At 49.4% G+C, this 16916-nt stretch overlaps 1 protein-coding gene across 5 annotated transcripts in view; it reads left to right on the top strand.

The window, feature by feature from the left end:
• The first annotated feature begins 11145 nt into the window (after positions 1–11145).
• ARHGAP10 (Rho GTPase activating protein 10) overlaps positions 11146–16916 on the top strand; it is a 626731-nt gene continuing 620960 nt past the window's right edge. Inside the window, exon 1 of one of the 5 annotated variants that reach the window (XM_029604362.1) lies at positions 11146–11690. In XM_029604362.1, the coding sequence (XP_029460222.1) occupies positions 11537–11690 (154 nt within the window). In that variant the 5' untranslated portion in view covers positions 11146–11536. The remainder of the gene's footprint in view (positions 11691–16916) is intronic. The other 4 variants (XR_003857144.1, XM_029604453.1, XM_029604198.1 and 1 more) reach the window with 4 other exon arrangements.

Raw genomic sequence — 16916 nt, forward strand, 5'->3', positions numbered from 1 at the left:
GGATGGGGCAGGATCGGGGAACCCTCCTTCTAAGTCCACCCAATGATGCCAGGCTCGCCCACTCCTCCGCCCCCAGGATTGGGGGTCGACTGACGAATTTCTACGAGGAGTGGGTACGTGTCACCTCAGATCAGTGGGTTCTGGATACCATAAAGCACGGCTATGCCTTGGAATTTGTCCGCCCCCCGATGGGAAGGTTCATTTTCTCCCCCTGTGGCTCCGATCTCAAGCGGAGAGCAGTGCAGCAAACTCTGGACAGACTACGGGACATAGGGGCCATTTCTCCCGTCCCTTTAGGCGAGGTGGGCTTGGGCCATTATTCCATTTACTTCGTCGTGCCCAAGAAGGACGGATCTTTTCGTCCCATTCTGGACCTCAAGGACGTCAACAAGTGTCTGCGGGTTGTGCGATTCTGCATGGAAACTCTCCGATCGGTGATTGCGGCAGTGCATCAGGGGGAGTTTTTAGCCTCCCTGGACCTGACAGAGGCATATCTACACATCCCCATCCTCCCAGACCACCGGCGTTTCCTCAGTTTCAAGATCCTGGGCCAACATTTTCAGTTCAAGGCACTTCCGTTTGGGCTGGCGACCGCTCCCCGAACCTTCACCAAGATCATGGTGGTGGTGGTGGCGGCGACTCTACGGAAGGAGGGCATCCTGGTTCATCCCTATCTGGACGATTGGCTCATACGGGCGAAATCCTTCAGCCACGGACAGGCTTCGGTAGCCCGGGTCGTCCAGGTCCTTCAGTCCCTGGGTTGGGTAGTGAACTTCTCCAAGAGCTCCCTCATCCCTTCACAGCGCTTGGACTTCTTGGGGACGAGCTTCGACATGCGTCAGGGCATGGTTTTCCTACGCCAGGACAAGGCTCAATCCTTGCGGGAACACATACGGCGCTTCTCTGCATTATCAGAGCCCACCTCCTGGAATTATCTGCAGCTCCTGGGCGTGATGGCTTCCACCATCGATCTTGTACCCTGGGCGTTTGCGCACCTGCGGCCGTTACAGGCGGCACTTCTTTCCCGTTGGAAACCAGTCTCACAGGATTATCAGGTGATACTTCCCCTACCGCAGGTTGCCAGGGACAGTCTGAGTTGGTGGTTGGACCCATCGAATCTGGCTCGGGGGGGGTCTCCCTCGAGGTTCCCAACTGGGTGGTGGTGACCACCGATGCCAGTCTCGTCGACTGGGGAGCTGTCTGCGAACGAAGCGCCACGCAAGGCATGTGGTCAGCGTTGGAGGCGACGTGGTCCATCAACCGTCTGGAAACCAGAGCGGCCCGCCTAGCGTTGCGACATTTTCTCCCGCTTCTTCGGAACCGGGAGGTCAGAATCCTCTCGGACAACGCCACCACCGTGGCTTACATCAATCGACAGGGAGGTACGCGGAGCCGGCACGTCGCGGTTGAGGCAGCTCTTCTGATGAAGTGGGCAGAGTGGCATCTCGTCCGCCTAGCGGCCTCGCACATTGCCGGGGTGGACAATATTCAGGCGGATTTCCTGAGTCGTCAACAGCTGGATCCCAGAGAGTGGTCTCTTTCCGAAGACGCGATGCAACTTCTCGTCAACCGGTGGGGGGTTCCCCACTTGGACTTGATGGCGACCGCTCTCAACACCAAGGCCCCCCGCTTCTTCAGTCGTCGCAGAGAGCGCGGGGCAGAAGGGGTGGATGCCCTGGCTCTTCCATGGCCCCCCCATCTTCTACTCTACGTATTCCCACCGTGGCCCCTGGTGGGCAGAATCCTTCGCAGAATAGAAAGTCATCAGGGGGCCGTGATCTTCGTCGCCCCGGAGTGGCCCCGACGACCCTGGTTTGCGGATCTCCTGCAGCTAGTGCTCGATGGGCCGATAAGGCTCGGTAATCTTCCCCGTCTTCTTCATCAGGGCCCGGTATTTTTTGAGCAGGCAGAACTCTTCTGTCTTGTGGCTTGGCTTTTGAGCGGCGCCGCCTCTGGCGCCAGGGATACCCAGAAGCGGTAGTTTCGACGCTGCTGCAGGCATGGAAGACTTCAACATCGGTGGCCTATGTTCGAGTTTGGAAGGTCTTCGAGGTGTGGTGCTCCAGCCAGGGCACTAGCCCCACGCGGGCTTCGGTGTCCCAGATTCTACAATTCCTCCAGGATGGGGTGGATAAAGGGCTTGCTTATAATTCATTGCGAGTCCAGGTGGCCGCCCTGGGCTCGCTTTTGTAGTGTGGCTGTTCTCTACTCCTTCAGCCGGACATCACACGTTTCCTCAAGGATGTCAAGCATATCCGACCTCCGCTCCGGGACCCATGTCTCTCTTGGAGTCTTAATCTCGTCCTTCGCACCCTGTCCGGACCGCCCTTCAAGCCACTTCACGGTGCAACACTTAAGGATCTCACCCTTAAGGCTGTCTTTCTCGTGGCCATCTGTTCTGCTCGGCGCATCTCAGAACTCCAAGCTTTGTCGTGTAGAGAGCCTTATCTTCGATTTACGGATTGGGGGGTTTCCCTTCGTACCGTTCCCGCCTTTCTCCCGAAGGTGGTGTCGTCTTTTCATTTGAATCAGACAGTGGATCTTCCGTCCTTTGCTTCCTCCGAGCCAAGAACTCTCCGGCTCTTGGATGTCAAGCGCACGTTGCTCCACTACTTGCAGGTTACTAATGAGTTCAGAATGTCTGATCATCTGTTCGTGCTTTGGTCCGGTCCCAGGAAAGGTTTCCAGGCCTCGAAGACGACGATTGCTCGGTGGTTAAAGGATGGTATTGCCTTTTCTTATATTGGAGCGGGACGGATTCCGCCTCGCGGCATCATAGCGCATTCTACACGCTCTCAGGCAGCTTCCTGGGCGGAGTCTCGCTCTGTCTCTTCCCAGGAGATTTGTCGTGCTGCAACCTGGAAATCATTGCATACATTCTCGAGGCACTATCGCCTGCATCTTGCCTCTCCAGTCTCTGGACACTTTGGGGAGCCGGTTCTACGAGCAGGCCTCGCAGGACCCCACCCGATTTAGGGGGCTTGGGTACATCCCACTGTCTGGACTGATCCTGGTACGTACAGGGAAAAGAAAATGATTCCTTACCTGCTAATTTTCGTTTCTGTAGTACAATGGATCAGTCCAGATGCCCACCACTTTTGGGTTTTCTAGTCCTGCTCCGCTCTGCTCTGTTCTATAGCAGTCCTTTGTGTCTCGCAGTTTTCTCTTTCTTCTGATGTCACAGCTCCTTACAAGTTGGTTGGTTTCCTTCTGTTACCGGTTGTTGATGTTTTACTGTTTCTATGCATAGTTATGCAATCTTGATCCAGAATATTCTTGTTCTAATCGGGCTTTGATTTACTCGATACTGAACTCCTGCAGAAGGGGTACTGGGATATATGGTTACGCCCCCTCGAAATCTGTTCTGACTCCATCTGCTGGACTGGGGGACATAACCCACTGTCTGGACTGATCCATGGTACTACAGGAACGAAAATTAGCAGGTAAGGAATAATTTTCTTTTATGGTCCCTCCCTCAGCTGAGAATTCTTGACATGATTTCCGTGGTCCATCAAATGAGTGCCTTGGTCCACTAGCTGGTTTTTCAAACTGGCATGGACTTAGATGTGAAAAGAAAAAAAACAAGTGAAAGGCAAGCGGGTGCAGGAAGCTAAGCGTGGTGGTAAAGGTTTATGCCCTCTCCCCCCCACAGCCAGAGACCGACCTTGTACTCAGCCGGGACGGGCTAAGCTCAGGCGAAGGGTATTATATTTTTTTTAAAAAATGGTAAAGAGAAAGGGAGTTGAGTAGGGATTCCACCCCCTTTCCGGTCTCCATGCTTGGTATGTGATCCGACGGTCATTCCCCACCTCTGGAGTTCAGGGGACAGGGACAGCCTGGTGGACTTAGCAGCACTTGCAGCTAGTCCCCGCTCCAAGGCTCATCTGGTTCGCTGTGTGGTAGGCTGCAGCAGGGTTTTCACGCATTTTTATGCACCGCAGATTGCTCTCTTCAGTTCTGTCAGGTCATCCCTGTGCAGCACGTTGGGTGCATAGTTAGGCGCATAGGAGCATCTATCAGAGTGCCCATTTGTGCGTGCAAGCACATGCCTTTTTTATACATATGCACATGCTTTGTTGCGTGCATTATCTCAGCACCCTGGGAGAACTCAGTTTGGGCACTTATATAGGCACAATGTTGTGCGCCTTATCGGTGAGCACCTAATTTTTTGGGTGCACTATTGTCAGGAACCTGTTAAGGTGTATTGACGCTGATAGCACCCATTCCGAAGAAACCTAAGCACCTTGCTCTGTGTTGCTTGTCATATTCGGGCATCCAAACCTGGCATTCCCTCAAATTTGTGTTAGCGCTGTTTGGAGGCTCAGGAGGCATTACCTCCTGAGTTTTACTAAGCCTGATTCTTCCCAGCCTGGTGTGGGAATGGAAAAAAAGCTGCCAGAAGGGGTAGCCTGATTTTGGAGTTCCCTTAACTAGTTTGTCTGTGGGGGAAGGTAGATCAGTGGGCACAGGACTGTTGCCCCCTGGTTTGGCATGGATCTTCTGCCTTTTTTTGGGTAGAATTTTTTCAAAAACTGCACTCCTTTCAGGCAAGGTTCCCACCCCCGGTCAGTCTTGACAAGTCGAGGTTGCAAGTGATGAAATCCCACACCCCAGGTGCTGCGGGTAAGCGTTGAGGTATGCCTGTAGCTGATCTTCCCAAAAGGGACCCAGATAGCACAGATAAGACCGATCCTTGCTCCCTGGAGGATGGGGAAATTCCTCCAGAATTGGAGCCATATAGAACTATGTTGAGGTTCTTTCATGGAGATGAGTTACCAGCTCTGATTTCCTAGACATTGAAGACGCTTCGAGTTCCTGGGGATGAATCCATGTCTGTGCCAAGGAAAGATCCCATTTTGATTTCCTTGCGTAAAGCCTCATGCCTCTTCCCTGTAATGGAAGTCATTCAAGAATTAGTTAATCTTGAATAGGGTGCCCTAGAAGCTAATTTTAAAGGGGGTTGAGTCTTGAAAGGACTGTACCCCCTGGATCTAGTTGCGAGAGAGCAATTACATTTCTGAAGGTGGATGCATTTGTCTGCGCTGTTACCAAGCAGACGACTTGGTAACAGCGAGACTATTACCGTAGAAGGGGGAGTGGCCTTGGTGCACGGACAGGAGAATTGAGGCTATCCTTAAGCAGGCCTTTGAAGCAATGGCAATAAATTTACAGATAGCTTCTTGTTGTTCCTTGGTGGCTTGCTGTTGTTTATTGCTCTCTCAGGAGACTGAATATGGTGTGAATTCCAGGACAGTGATGGAACCAGCAGCCACTTTTTTGGCAGATGCGGGCTGTATTTGGTCCGCACTTCAGCCAGAGGGGTGGCTTTGGTAATAGCAGCTAGGCGTCAGCTATGGCTGAGAAATTGGTCGGCCGATACAACTTCGAAGTCTAACCTTACTAAGTTGCCCTTTAAAGACTCGCTCTTATTTGGGAGAGAGCTGGAGAAAATGGCCAATAAGTAGGGTGAGTCCCCGGTTCCTCGATTACCAGAGGATAAGAAACAGGTGCAGTGATCCTTCAGCATGAGAGGTCATGCTAGGGGGGTTCATACATTTTCAATCTTACAGCGGAGCAACTTTTTCAAAGGACTTGACCTTTGGGTAGATCTCAGTCCTTTCATCCCATGCAGCTAGAAGGGGCACAGGTTCAGGTAGTGGAGCATCCCAAGCCTCCCAATGAAGGTGTGCCAACCCACCTCCGGGATCAGGAGATATAAAATCACCTCTCTCTCTTTTATTGGAGATGGGTCTAGATTCAGTGGCTGCTGGAGGTGATAAGGGATGGCTATGCGCTAGAGTTTTGCAGCGTGCCTTAGGATGTGTTCAAGGTGTCTCCCTGCAACTCTGCAGAAGAAACAGGCAGGGAGGTACATTGTCAAAACTCCTCAACCTGCGGGCTGTGATTCCAGTGCCCACGTGTCAAGATAATACGGGCCAATATTCCATTTATTTCGTTGTGCCCAAGAAGAAGGGCTCTTTTCATCCCATCCTGGATCTCAAAGGATTCAATCGTCATTTGCATATGACTCGTTTTTGCACAGAAACCTTGCATTAGTGACAATGGCAATTCAGTTAGGGGAGTTCCTGACGTCTCTGGATCTGTATGAGGCGTATCTGCATATTCCCATCCAGCTAGAGCATGGGTGTCCAACTCCAGTTCTTGAGGCCGCAAACCGATCTGATTTTCAGAGTAACCCTAATGAATATGCATGAGATAAATTTGCATGCACTGCCTCAATTGTATGCAGATCTGTATCATATATATTCATTACAGATATCCTAAAAACGAGACCAGTTTGTGGCACTTGAGGACCGGAGTTCGACAACCCTGGGCTAGAGCATCAACAATTTCTTTGTTCCACGATTTTGGGACATCATTATCAGTTTCGAACGCTAACTTTTCGTTTGGTCACCGTGCCCAGAACTTTTTCCAAAGTGGTGGTGGTGGTGGTGTTGGCGGCAGCAGAGTTGAGAAAAGATGGGATCCTGGTACACCTGTACTTGGATGGCATCCTGGTATATCCATACTTGGATGATTGGCTGATTCAGGCCAAGAGCCTGGAAGAGAGCCTCTGGGTCTTGCACAAAGTGATATCCTTGTTTCAGGAGCTAGGTTGGGTCGTGAACCTGGCCAAGAGCAATCTTCAGCCATTACAGTCACTAGAGAATCTTAGTGTTTAGTTCGACACAAAACAGGGCTGTATTCAAAAGCTGATGCCGCAGGTGCTTCTGTTGACGAATACAATACGCCCAAGAATGTGGTCCTATCTTCAGGTGCTTGGATTGATAGCGGCTGTGGGCAGGAGGTGGTGCTGTGGGCAAGAGCAAATATGCATCCTCTTTAGCGCACTCTGCTGTCTCGGAGCCACATTCTCAAGATTATTCAATTCGGCTCCACCTGCCGATGAAGGTCTGATCTCAACTACAGTGGTGGTTTAAAAATGGATCATTTAGGAAAGGGTGTTTCCCTAAGATCATCAGACTGCCTAGTACTCATACCAGATGCAAGCCTCCAGGGTTGGGGAGCTCACTGTCAGAAACTGACAGTGCAAGGGCCCTGGAGGGCAGAAGAGTCTCTCCGAAACATCAGTCGGGAGGAAGATCAAGAGGTTCGGTTGGCATGCTTGTGGTTTGGCAATGGATTACAGGGTCGAGCAGTCCGGAGAATGTTGGAGAATGCAACAACAGTGACATACATTGACTGGTAGGGAGCAACCAAGAGCCAACAAGTGTTGCAGGAAATAGCCCAACTTAAGGAATGGGCGGAAGTGCATCTTTAGAAGATCTCAGCCTCACACATTGTAGGAAAAGACAATGTGAAAACAGACTTTCTCAGCAGACAGAGTCTGGATCCAGGAGAATGGGAACTGTCAAGCGAGGCATTTCAGCTAATAGTGGATCGCTGGAGCCTGCTGTTTCTGGACTTGCTGGCTCAAAATTGTAATCGTAATATTATTGTTCAAAATTTTTTTTGTTTGCTGGATTTTTATAGTATGATTGTGGTGTTTATGGTGTTCAGTTTTGCAAAGGTGGCTGCATAAGTTTGTAGATAAGGTGTGGCACAAAGTGGGGTTTTTTAATGTATGCATTTTAAATATTGATGTAACGCATGAGAGTTCTAGAAAACCACAATTTATAACAAAAAATGTTCATGTTTTAAGATTAGTATAAATTAATGTAGTAAAGTATTTTTGCATGTGATTGGTGGTCTTTAAATTGACACATTAGTGCTCTTTTCCGTAGGGATATTAGTAGTGAGTATAATAATTGAGCACTTTAGCTACATTTGATTACATTGTCCGGTATCTTGTGTTTATAGGGATTGGAATACGCTGTCTTTTGGGAATGTGCATTTCTTATAGTTTGTACACGGACCTCCTAGAATTCAGAGGCACACCCTTGTTCCTGGGGCCACTTTTCTTCCCTGGCACGCTGTAGGAAAGTGAGCCCTTGCGCAGCTGTCGGGTTGGCACAGCCTAGTTCATGGAGTATTTAGAGCAGTGGGGCTACGAATCAGGGAAACCAGGGTTCCAATCCCACTGAGCAAGTCACTTTACCTTCTATTGCCTCAGGTACAAACTTAGATCGTGAGCCCTCTGGGGAAAGGGACATTCCTGAGGTATCTGCATGTTATCTGCTTTGAATTACCGAAAAGCAGAATATAAACAAATAAAATGAAATTAAGCACGGCCTGGGCCCCCAACAGGCGGCGGCTGATGTGTAGCAGGCTACGGTCCGGACAGGCAGAGTCCAGGCAGAGATGGGAGGCAGGCAAGATTCAGGACTGGCAAAGTTAAGGAAGCTACAAGAGGCAGGTGGGGGTCAGGCCTGGTGGAGTTCGGGCAGAGTTGACAAGACAAGCCGAGGTCAGGGAAGGCAGCGAGCGAAGCAACGACAAAGGGCCAGGGCAGGCCAGCAACAAGAATCAGTCCGAGGGCGAGGAGGTGCAAGGCAAGTAGGAAGGGGTTCAGGCAAGGAGTCAGGGACAGAGCAAGGTGGGAAACAGGGGCAAAGACTGGAGCAGAAGCAGGAACAGGCAGGAAGGCAAGAAAGAAGAGGAGTTAGGAACCGGAGCGACAATAGCCAGTGATTCCAGGTTGGCAGCGGCATACACTGGCAAGGTGCACTGAGCTTCCTTATGTATTCAGGCAGTGATGAGATCAGCCAGCATCACAGGACGTCCTGGATGCAGGGCTCAGGAGCTGCAGTCTCCTACTAGTTAGGATGCAACATGGTCCCAGGAGCTATGTCAGAGGAACCTGAGGCCAGAGGATGGTGCTGCGGTGGTGAGGAGTGTTACAGTACCCCCTCCTCTTAAGCTCCTCCCCAGGCCGCCTATCTTGGGCTTGTGGGGGAAGAGGCAAGGGCATTTCCTGATCAATTTAGGGGCACTGAGATTAGTTGATGATTCCCATGATCTCTCCTCAGGTAAGGGCATGAGAGAGAGCAGGAATTAGGCCCGTGCCGGCTAAGAAAAGTAGGCCCCTATGTAAGGTTCTGATGTGATACTTAATAAGAGAAATTGTTTTCTAAATTTCCCAAATAATTTTTATTTATTTAAGAAGGCTTTACGAGCTTTTTTGTTAACAAATTCTTCAATTACAATTGAAAGTTTTATTTATACATGTTAGAAATAGATATATTTAGCTTTTTTTTTTTAATTTTGCCCAACAAAAATTGTTGGCCCCTTGAACATTGTAGGCCCTAGCCAAATGGCCATGCTGGCACCCCCCTCTCTCCTGGAGTGGCTCAGGGCCGTAGCTCTTCCAGTCAATGAGGTAATACAATCTGCCCTTCAGCATCTTAAGTCCACGATGTCCTGAATTTCAAATTCAGTGTCTGGATCAGCAGAAACAGTGGTAAGTGTCAGAATTTTCTTCTCACCTTTGCCAAAGAACTACGTGGAATATAGTAACATAATAATGACGGCAGAAAAGGACCAGATGGCCCATCCAGTCTGCCCAGCAAGCGTCTTATGGTAATATCTGTCACTCTGTGCAGGATACCCCCATGTTTCTCTCAAGGGTAGTAACTGCTGCTCTGTGCAGTTACCCCCAAGCCTTATGATAAGGGTAGTAATATTTACAATCAATCAAAACACAGCAACTGTCAAACCCTTCTCTTAAAACTCCAAATGCCACATACCACACTTCTCCAGTGCTCCTCTGCTTTAAAGGGAGGTTGCAGACCCATCCAGACAAGTCTCTGTGGAGGTGCCTGCAGGGATAGTCTGCAAACTACTCTCTCTTCCTAAAATCCTAGCCTAGGTTTTGCTAGGGAGAAAAATGGATAGTGGAAACCTAGGGGTCTCTACATGTAATTTGCTTTTTCTTCAGAATTCCACTAATCAGAATCTGGTTTCTCAGGCTATCCATTTCAGTGTTGTTTGCATATTTCTGTTTCTAATTTGTACCGATAGTCTCTTATTTCTGTCGGGCCAATTCAGTAAAATGAGCGGGAGAGCTGGCGCTCCGAGGCAAGTGCCCGCTCTCCTGACACGCGCCCAGGCCACTCTCCTGGGCGCGAGATTCTCTATGCAAATGAGGGCCCGTAGTAAAAAGGAGGCGCTAGGGACACTAGCGCGTCCCTAGCGCCTCCTTATTGGCAGAAGCGGCGGTTGTCAGCGGGTTTGACAGCCAACACTTAATTTTACCGGCGTCAGTTGTCGAACCCGCTGACAGACATGGGTTCGGAAAACGGATGCTGGCAAAATTAAGTGTCCATTTTCCAACCCGCGGGCCGTGGGCAGATTTTTTTTTTAAGATTTTTTATTTTTGGGGCCTCCGACTTAATATCGCTATGATATTAAGTCGGAGGGTGTACAAAAAAGCAGTTTTTTCTGCTTTTCTGTACACTTTCCTGGTGCCGGCAGAAATTAACGCCAGCCTTTGAGTAGGCGCTAATTTCTTAAAGTAAAATGTGCGGCTTGGCTGCACATTTTACTTACTGTATCGTGTGGGAATGACTAATAGGGCCATCAACATGCATTTGCATGTTGCGGGAGCTATTAGTCTCGGGGGGGGGGTTGGACACGCGTTTTCGACGCGCTATTATCCCTTACTGAATAAAGGGTAAAGCTAGCGCGTCGAAAACACGCGTCCAAATGCCGGTGGAGCGCACTGTACTATATCGACCTGTAAGTTAGCAGCACTGTCGGTCCCTGAACACAGGCCGTGTTTCGCAGTGGCTGCTTCAGGAGGGACGACTGCCTGACTATTCTGAATTATACATAAATAAAATTACTTTATACATTGAAGACATATTTTATCTGTAGATGAACTTGAGTGTTTGGACACACCCCTCCATTTTTGTGGTTTTACCTTTTTGGTGTGTTTACATCCTCAGCTATTATGTTGGCCTTATTGAATTATTGTAACCAATATAAAGTATGCCGAATTTTGCAGAATTTGCCATTTTTGTGCACAGAATTTTAAAGTTTCTTTACAGAATTAGCGTTTTTGTTTTTTTTTGCGCAGCATTTCCCCAGGAATAGTCTGACTTTCAACCACGCGTTTTTTTTTCGGTGTCTCCTGATTCCTTCTCAGGCTATGCTTTCTATGTGTTACGTGTTCAATAAAGTATCCGGTTACAAAAAAAAAAGAGAGAGAAAAAAACCTCGCCACCTATTGCCGGCCCGGGGAGGCGGGGCTTGCTGGAATGAGGGCGGCTGGAGCTGGCGGTGGGAGATCGCTGAAGTCCTTCGCGTGAATTCTGAGCTCTGCACCGGCCTCCTGGCAGCCTTTTATTTTAATTTTATTTTACGGGTGGGGGACCTATGGTGAGAGCTCCTGGGCGGTGAATCCCAAGTGGATCGGTCCGGCCTTCGTTGCTTTTATTTACTTTTTTTTTTTTTTGCTTCGATCCCCCTGGAGAGATCAGATTGGGCACTTTTTTTTTGCTCGCTGGATTGTGGTTTTTTTTTTTTTCCGTGGCCGGGCTGAAGCGATCCCGGGTCGCCTGGGCTCGCCGCCTGCCTCTCTGATCGCCGCTCTCGTTTGCGCCGGGAGGGAGAGGCTCTCCGCGACGCGGCCAGCATGGGGCTGCAGCCCTTGGAGTTCAGCGACTGCTACCTGGACAGCCCCTGGTTCCGGGACAGGATCCGAGCCCACGAACTGGAGCTGGAAAAAACCAACAAGTTCATCAAAGACCTGCTGAAGGACGGCAAGAACCTGATCTCCGCCACCAGAAGTAAGTGCAACAAGTTTTAGCAGGCGCCCGGCGTGGCGGGGCTGTGCTGGCACCGATGGACGGCTTAACGGAGCCCTCCCGGCCCCGGTGCCTGCCGCGAGCAAGGCGCGGATGCCTGGGAGATGGGGCCCCGGGGGGCCAAATGGCGAAACAAAGATGCCTGTTGTTGACCCTGAAATCTGTGCAGAGCGAGTTAAGAAAATCCGCTTGGAAGAGAGTAAAGGAAACCGGTGGGAGCGGAGCCCTTGGCTGGCAGTCGTGAGGTCAGAGCCCTCGCCTGGCAGTTTGCAACCTGGTGGCAAAGTCTGCCCTCGTCCTGCATTAGGAAGAAGGTTACATTTTTCCTCTGCCCCCATCCAGGTGCACCCTTTCTCCGACTCCCCCCCCCCCCCCCCCCCCCCATTAGGCACCCCGTTCCCTCGTCTTCCCATTATGTGTCCCAGCTTCGAGGGGTCTCAGCACAGCTCCTCCAGCCACTGGCGCTGCCTCGCCCCTCCTCCGGCACGGTTCGGGGAGCTTTGTTTGAAGTGTGCACGGTTTACACAGAAGATGGTTGCATGCAAGTATTAAGAAGGGCACTGGCAGTAAATTTGAGAGGCAGCATACTTTGGTTTCCCAGTGAGGTTCGTTCCCATCGAGGTAGGCACAGAATTAACTCATTTGGAGACATTGCCCTGAACTATACAGGGTGGGAGGAGAGTAAGGGGGTCTCCTAGACTTACCCCTGCTGGGGAAAGCCGTGAGCACCTACTCCTCCTTCACTGCCCCACCCTCCCCCCGCACGCTGAATCACTGCATGGGGACTGTAATGAAAGAAGATTACTAGGGGCCGATGCAATCATTGTGCGCAGAAAACGGGCACTCAACCACCTCTCTTGGGCAAGTGATGCAATATTTAAATTAGGGGTCGCGCTACCGACATAGACACGCACAAGATACACGGCCTGGACTGTGTATGTTGTGTGTCTATTGGGCATCCAGGATTTTTTTTTTTTTAACTAAATCTGCTTAATTTGGTTCCTTCTACTTAGTATTGCTACAATACTATTAGGAGGAATCAATGAAAGCAGGACTTTTCTTTTTTTTCTCAATGTACCCTTGAGTGTGCCATACCTTTTTTATGCCAGCCCCAGGCTGGTGTAAAATTTGCTGCATTGCAATGGGTGCATTGGCTGTGTGGGAAATTTTTTGCATCGTGGGCATTGGCCAATAATAGCCTCATCTACATGGAATGTACATATGATGAGCGTCATTAGCTATGCGGTGATTTGGACGTGCGTTTTGGACACGCTAATTCCTGTATTGCATGGAGAGTTATGGATGGGTGTCCAAAACACACGCTAGCCCTTGCACATGGCATTGTATTAGCTCTACAATGGGATATGTAATGTGGACTTTTGGCCGAGGTGAGTTGGGGGAATGGAGGTGTATGCACTATTTCCCCCTTGGCATTCTTTACTTTGCCCGCCCCCACTCCTTTACCTCTCCTCCTCCTCCTCCTCCTGACCTCCTTCTTCCCAATCATTCACTTCCTCCTCACCCCCTTACCTTGTTGTCTTGTTGCTAAATTTCATCTGCATTAGTAGTGGGGCTCAGTCCTCTCTAGAATTTTTTGGTTCAAGGCTGTGATGGGGTTCAGGAGGTAACAGTGCAGCAAAATCCACCCATGGGATGTTTTAAGGCTCCTACTGTGTAGCAGTTGGAGCCATTTCAGCATTTGCTTGATTGACAGGGACAGAAATCCTAAGAGATATCTTCTTAGGCCCGCTATAATTAATTAAGCTTAAAGCAGAAGTAGGAATGGCTAAAGCCACTGTAACAATGGGAGTCTTATAAATCCTGTACCAACCAAAGAGATGAAGGGCAGTCGAGTCCTCTGTAGAGTCCTTTGCAAAAACTACAATATTTGATTTGAATGCCTCGCGCCTCTCCCTCTACTGTTAGTGGACAAAGGAGTACACAGTGCAGTGTGCTCGACTCCAAACTTTTCATCTCTGGGCAATCCTTTGTTCCTGGTGTGCTGGAGCTCTCTCTAGAACTGGCTTCTTTGTTGTCCCACTGCCTTTTATTGGGCCAATATTAGAATGATCCAGAGACGTTTAAACTAAAGCTTTCGGGGGTCACATAAGTCCCTTCTTCTGGAATGCGCATGACTGATCTGATCTTTGTAGAAATCTTTACTTGGTTCAGTAAACAGTGTCGCATCCTGCAAACAAAATCTTGTAAGGCAGATGAAGGAAAAATGTACCGAATTTAGGGATATTTAGTCCTGGGGGAATTCTGCGCTACTATAGAGCGCAGAATTTGTGCAGAATTCCCCCCCCCCCCCCCCCCCCCCGAAAATGGCAGAGGAGACCCCGGCATGCCGCGAACAGAGTGTGCGAAGATGAAGGCCCCGGCGTGCCGTTCACAGCGCAGATGAAGGCTGCTGCGGGACGCGCTCCGCTCGTGGCGAAGATGAAGGCCCCAGTGAGAGTGAATGTGGGTGTGAGGGAGGGGAGGTGAGAGAGGGGGGAGGGGAGGGTGAGAGAGAGAGCAGGAGGGTGTGTGAGAGAGAGCATGGGAGGGGGGGGGATCCTTGAGTGTGGGTGCCAGAGAGAGGGAGCCTATATGAGGAGATTGTGAAGGAGTGTGTATGTGTGTGAGAGACTGGGAGCTTGTGTGTATGAAAAAGGGATCGTGTGTATGTGAGGGTGCTAGCCTGTGTATGTGTGGGAGAGCCTGTGTGAAGGGGTACATGAGAGAGAGACATAGGTAGCCTGTGTGAGGATTTATGTGTGAAAGAGAAAGGGAGCTTGTGTAGGTGTGTATGCAAGAGAGAGGGAGGGACAGAGAGAGCCTGTGTGAGGGGCAGTACTGAGAACTGGGTCAAAATCTGGGACTGATGATACAGTGGAAGGGGTTGAGCCTAGAGGTAGAGGGGAGAGATACTGGCAGGTGGAGAATTTGAGGCCTGAGAGAGCAAAGTGGCCAATGGAATAGGGAGAGCGAGTGGAAGGGACACTCTTACAGTGAATTTCTAGAGAAAGTCTGCTCAAAATATTTAAAATTCTGCATCTTTAAGTAATAACTTTTTTCCTGTATTAATTTAAAATGTAATTACTTAGACTGTCATGTAAATTGGGTTACTTTGACCAATATAAAGTTTGCAGAATTTTGTAGAATTTTAAGTTTTTGTGCGCAGAATTCCCCCCAGGAGTAGATATTGTGGATCAGTGCTGTGCCATTTCCCACTTACTTGCAACAGTATTGATTTATTTGGACACTATCCCAGTGGCTCCATTGACTTTATTTGGCTCATCCAGCACACACGGGGACAAACACATATTCTGTTTCCCCAGGGGCACGAGCAAAGATACAAGGGTTTTGTGGAGCAGAAAACGCAGTGCATACCCGTTTCTACCATTTCTTTTGTTTTAAAGAAACTGAGGTGCATTGAACTCGCCGACATCGCGGTTTGTGGACTTGCTTTTGTGAGCTTCACTTCATGGAGATATTGCTCTCTTTCTCTCCAGAAGCCAGAAAGGATGCTTCAATCAGGACGAGTAGATCAGTAATGGGCTTTTTTCCCATTAAGGGTTGCATCCTTCGAGTGCTAAGGACAACGTTCCCCCAGACTGAAATACTTGGGCTGGGCAACGAAAGCTTCCTCCCTTGCACTTTGCCCCTTGCCAGTCACTAGTCCTTCTTCGTGAGTGTGCTCTTGTTGGGGAAATTGTGGGGGAAGGAGCTTGGAATCTACAATTATTTTTCAGCAGCAGGTTCACGAACGAAACAAAGTTAAATATCCTTTCCCAAAATAAACTGCTAGGGACTGATTCCTGCCTCTGGCTTTCTTTAGAAGCCAGATTATTCTTTCTGAATTGAGCACATTTGCGTGGGCCAAAAAAAAAAAAACCCGTTCAGAAGACGTCCTGGCTGAGCTGTGGTTTTATTGTGTAAATATTTTGATCTTTGCTCATCTGGATGGTTTTTAGATCAGAGTTTGCCCCGCCCTCCCGCCCTCCCTCCCTCCGTTCCCCATCCTCGCAGGACCTGCCACAAAGTGATCTGATCCGATTCCCAGCCGGACCGTGCCGCTCCTCTGATGGTGAATGCTGCGCCGGAGGCTCTGGAAGCGTCCGCTGCTCTCCCGCTTTGGCGCTCTGGCTCTTGACCCAGCTCCACGGCCCCCCCCGGGACCCCCTCTCTCTAGTGGCTGCAGACTCGCGCTTTGAGAATCCTCCTTGTTAAGGTTTGAAGCTGGGAGTTATCACGCTGCCCTGAGGCGCCCTTGGGCCTCTCAGCCCAGGGCGAGAACAAAAAGCTTGGGCATCAGCCAAAAGATTTTAGGAGCTGGGGAAACTTTTTTTCTTTTTTCTTTTTCTTTTTCTTTTTCTTTCTCTTTATTTTTCTTTTTGCTTTTTTTTGCTCCAGTCTTTGTTGTTTTTATGTTTTTATTTGATTCACAGTCTCCTGCTCCTTTGTACTTTTTGCTTTTTTTGCTCCAGTCTTTGTTGTTTTATGTTTTTATTTGATTCACAGTCTCCTGCTCCTTTGTACTTTTGGCTCAGTTGGCCTCTGGCGCCATGAGCTTTTATTTGCAGTTCTTTGGGGATTTTTCCCCCCTCCTAATATGCTTCAGTCCCAGCCATCGCTGCAGTGGTTCTTGGCCCTGGGCTCCTTCCAGAACCCTGCAATCCTGGGCCCATAATCTGGCCACTAGGTGTCGCCATTGAGTGATGTCTCCCTTTTTTTTTTTTTTGCTCTTTCTTGTTTTCTCTGTGGTTATTTTGTTGCTTTCTTGCCTTTTGGTGTGTTTTGTCAGTTTTTGTGTAAAGGTTTTCTCGTTCTGTCTAACTTCTTTGTGCCACCTCCCTGCAGCCTCTTCTGTGCAGGCAGGAAACCATCCCGGGTCACTGTAGCTCTGCCTGGGCCTGGATCTCCTGCGGAGAGCGGTGCTGGCGGCTGCGTTCTTCCAGCCTGGGCCCGCTGCAGGCAGTGGCGGCTCCCCCAGGACACAGCAGGCCCCCCTTTTTTCCTTCCGCAGATATTTAATAAATTTACTCAGTCCATATATGACTTCATCAGGGTTTGCTCCCACTCCTGTTTGAACTCCCAAATTGAGTTAAAGACAGTTAGTTGAAGTTTTCCTGAAATTTAAAAAAAATTGTGACAAACGAGTTGAGGAAACTTGCACAGCGGGATAAAATCTGTGATTCAAGCAGAAGAAAAGGTTTAGTGCTA

The sequence above is a fragment of the Rhinatrema bivittatum genome, chromosome 1, assembly GCF_901001135.1.
Source record: "Rhinatrema bivittatum chromosome 1, aRhiBiv1.1, whole genome shotgun sequence".
Taxonomy (NCBI): domain Eukaryota; kingdom Metazoa; phylum Chordata; class Amphibia; order Gymnophiona; family Rhinatrematidae; genus Rhinatrema; species Rhinatrema bivittatum.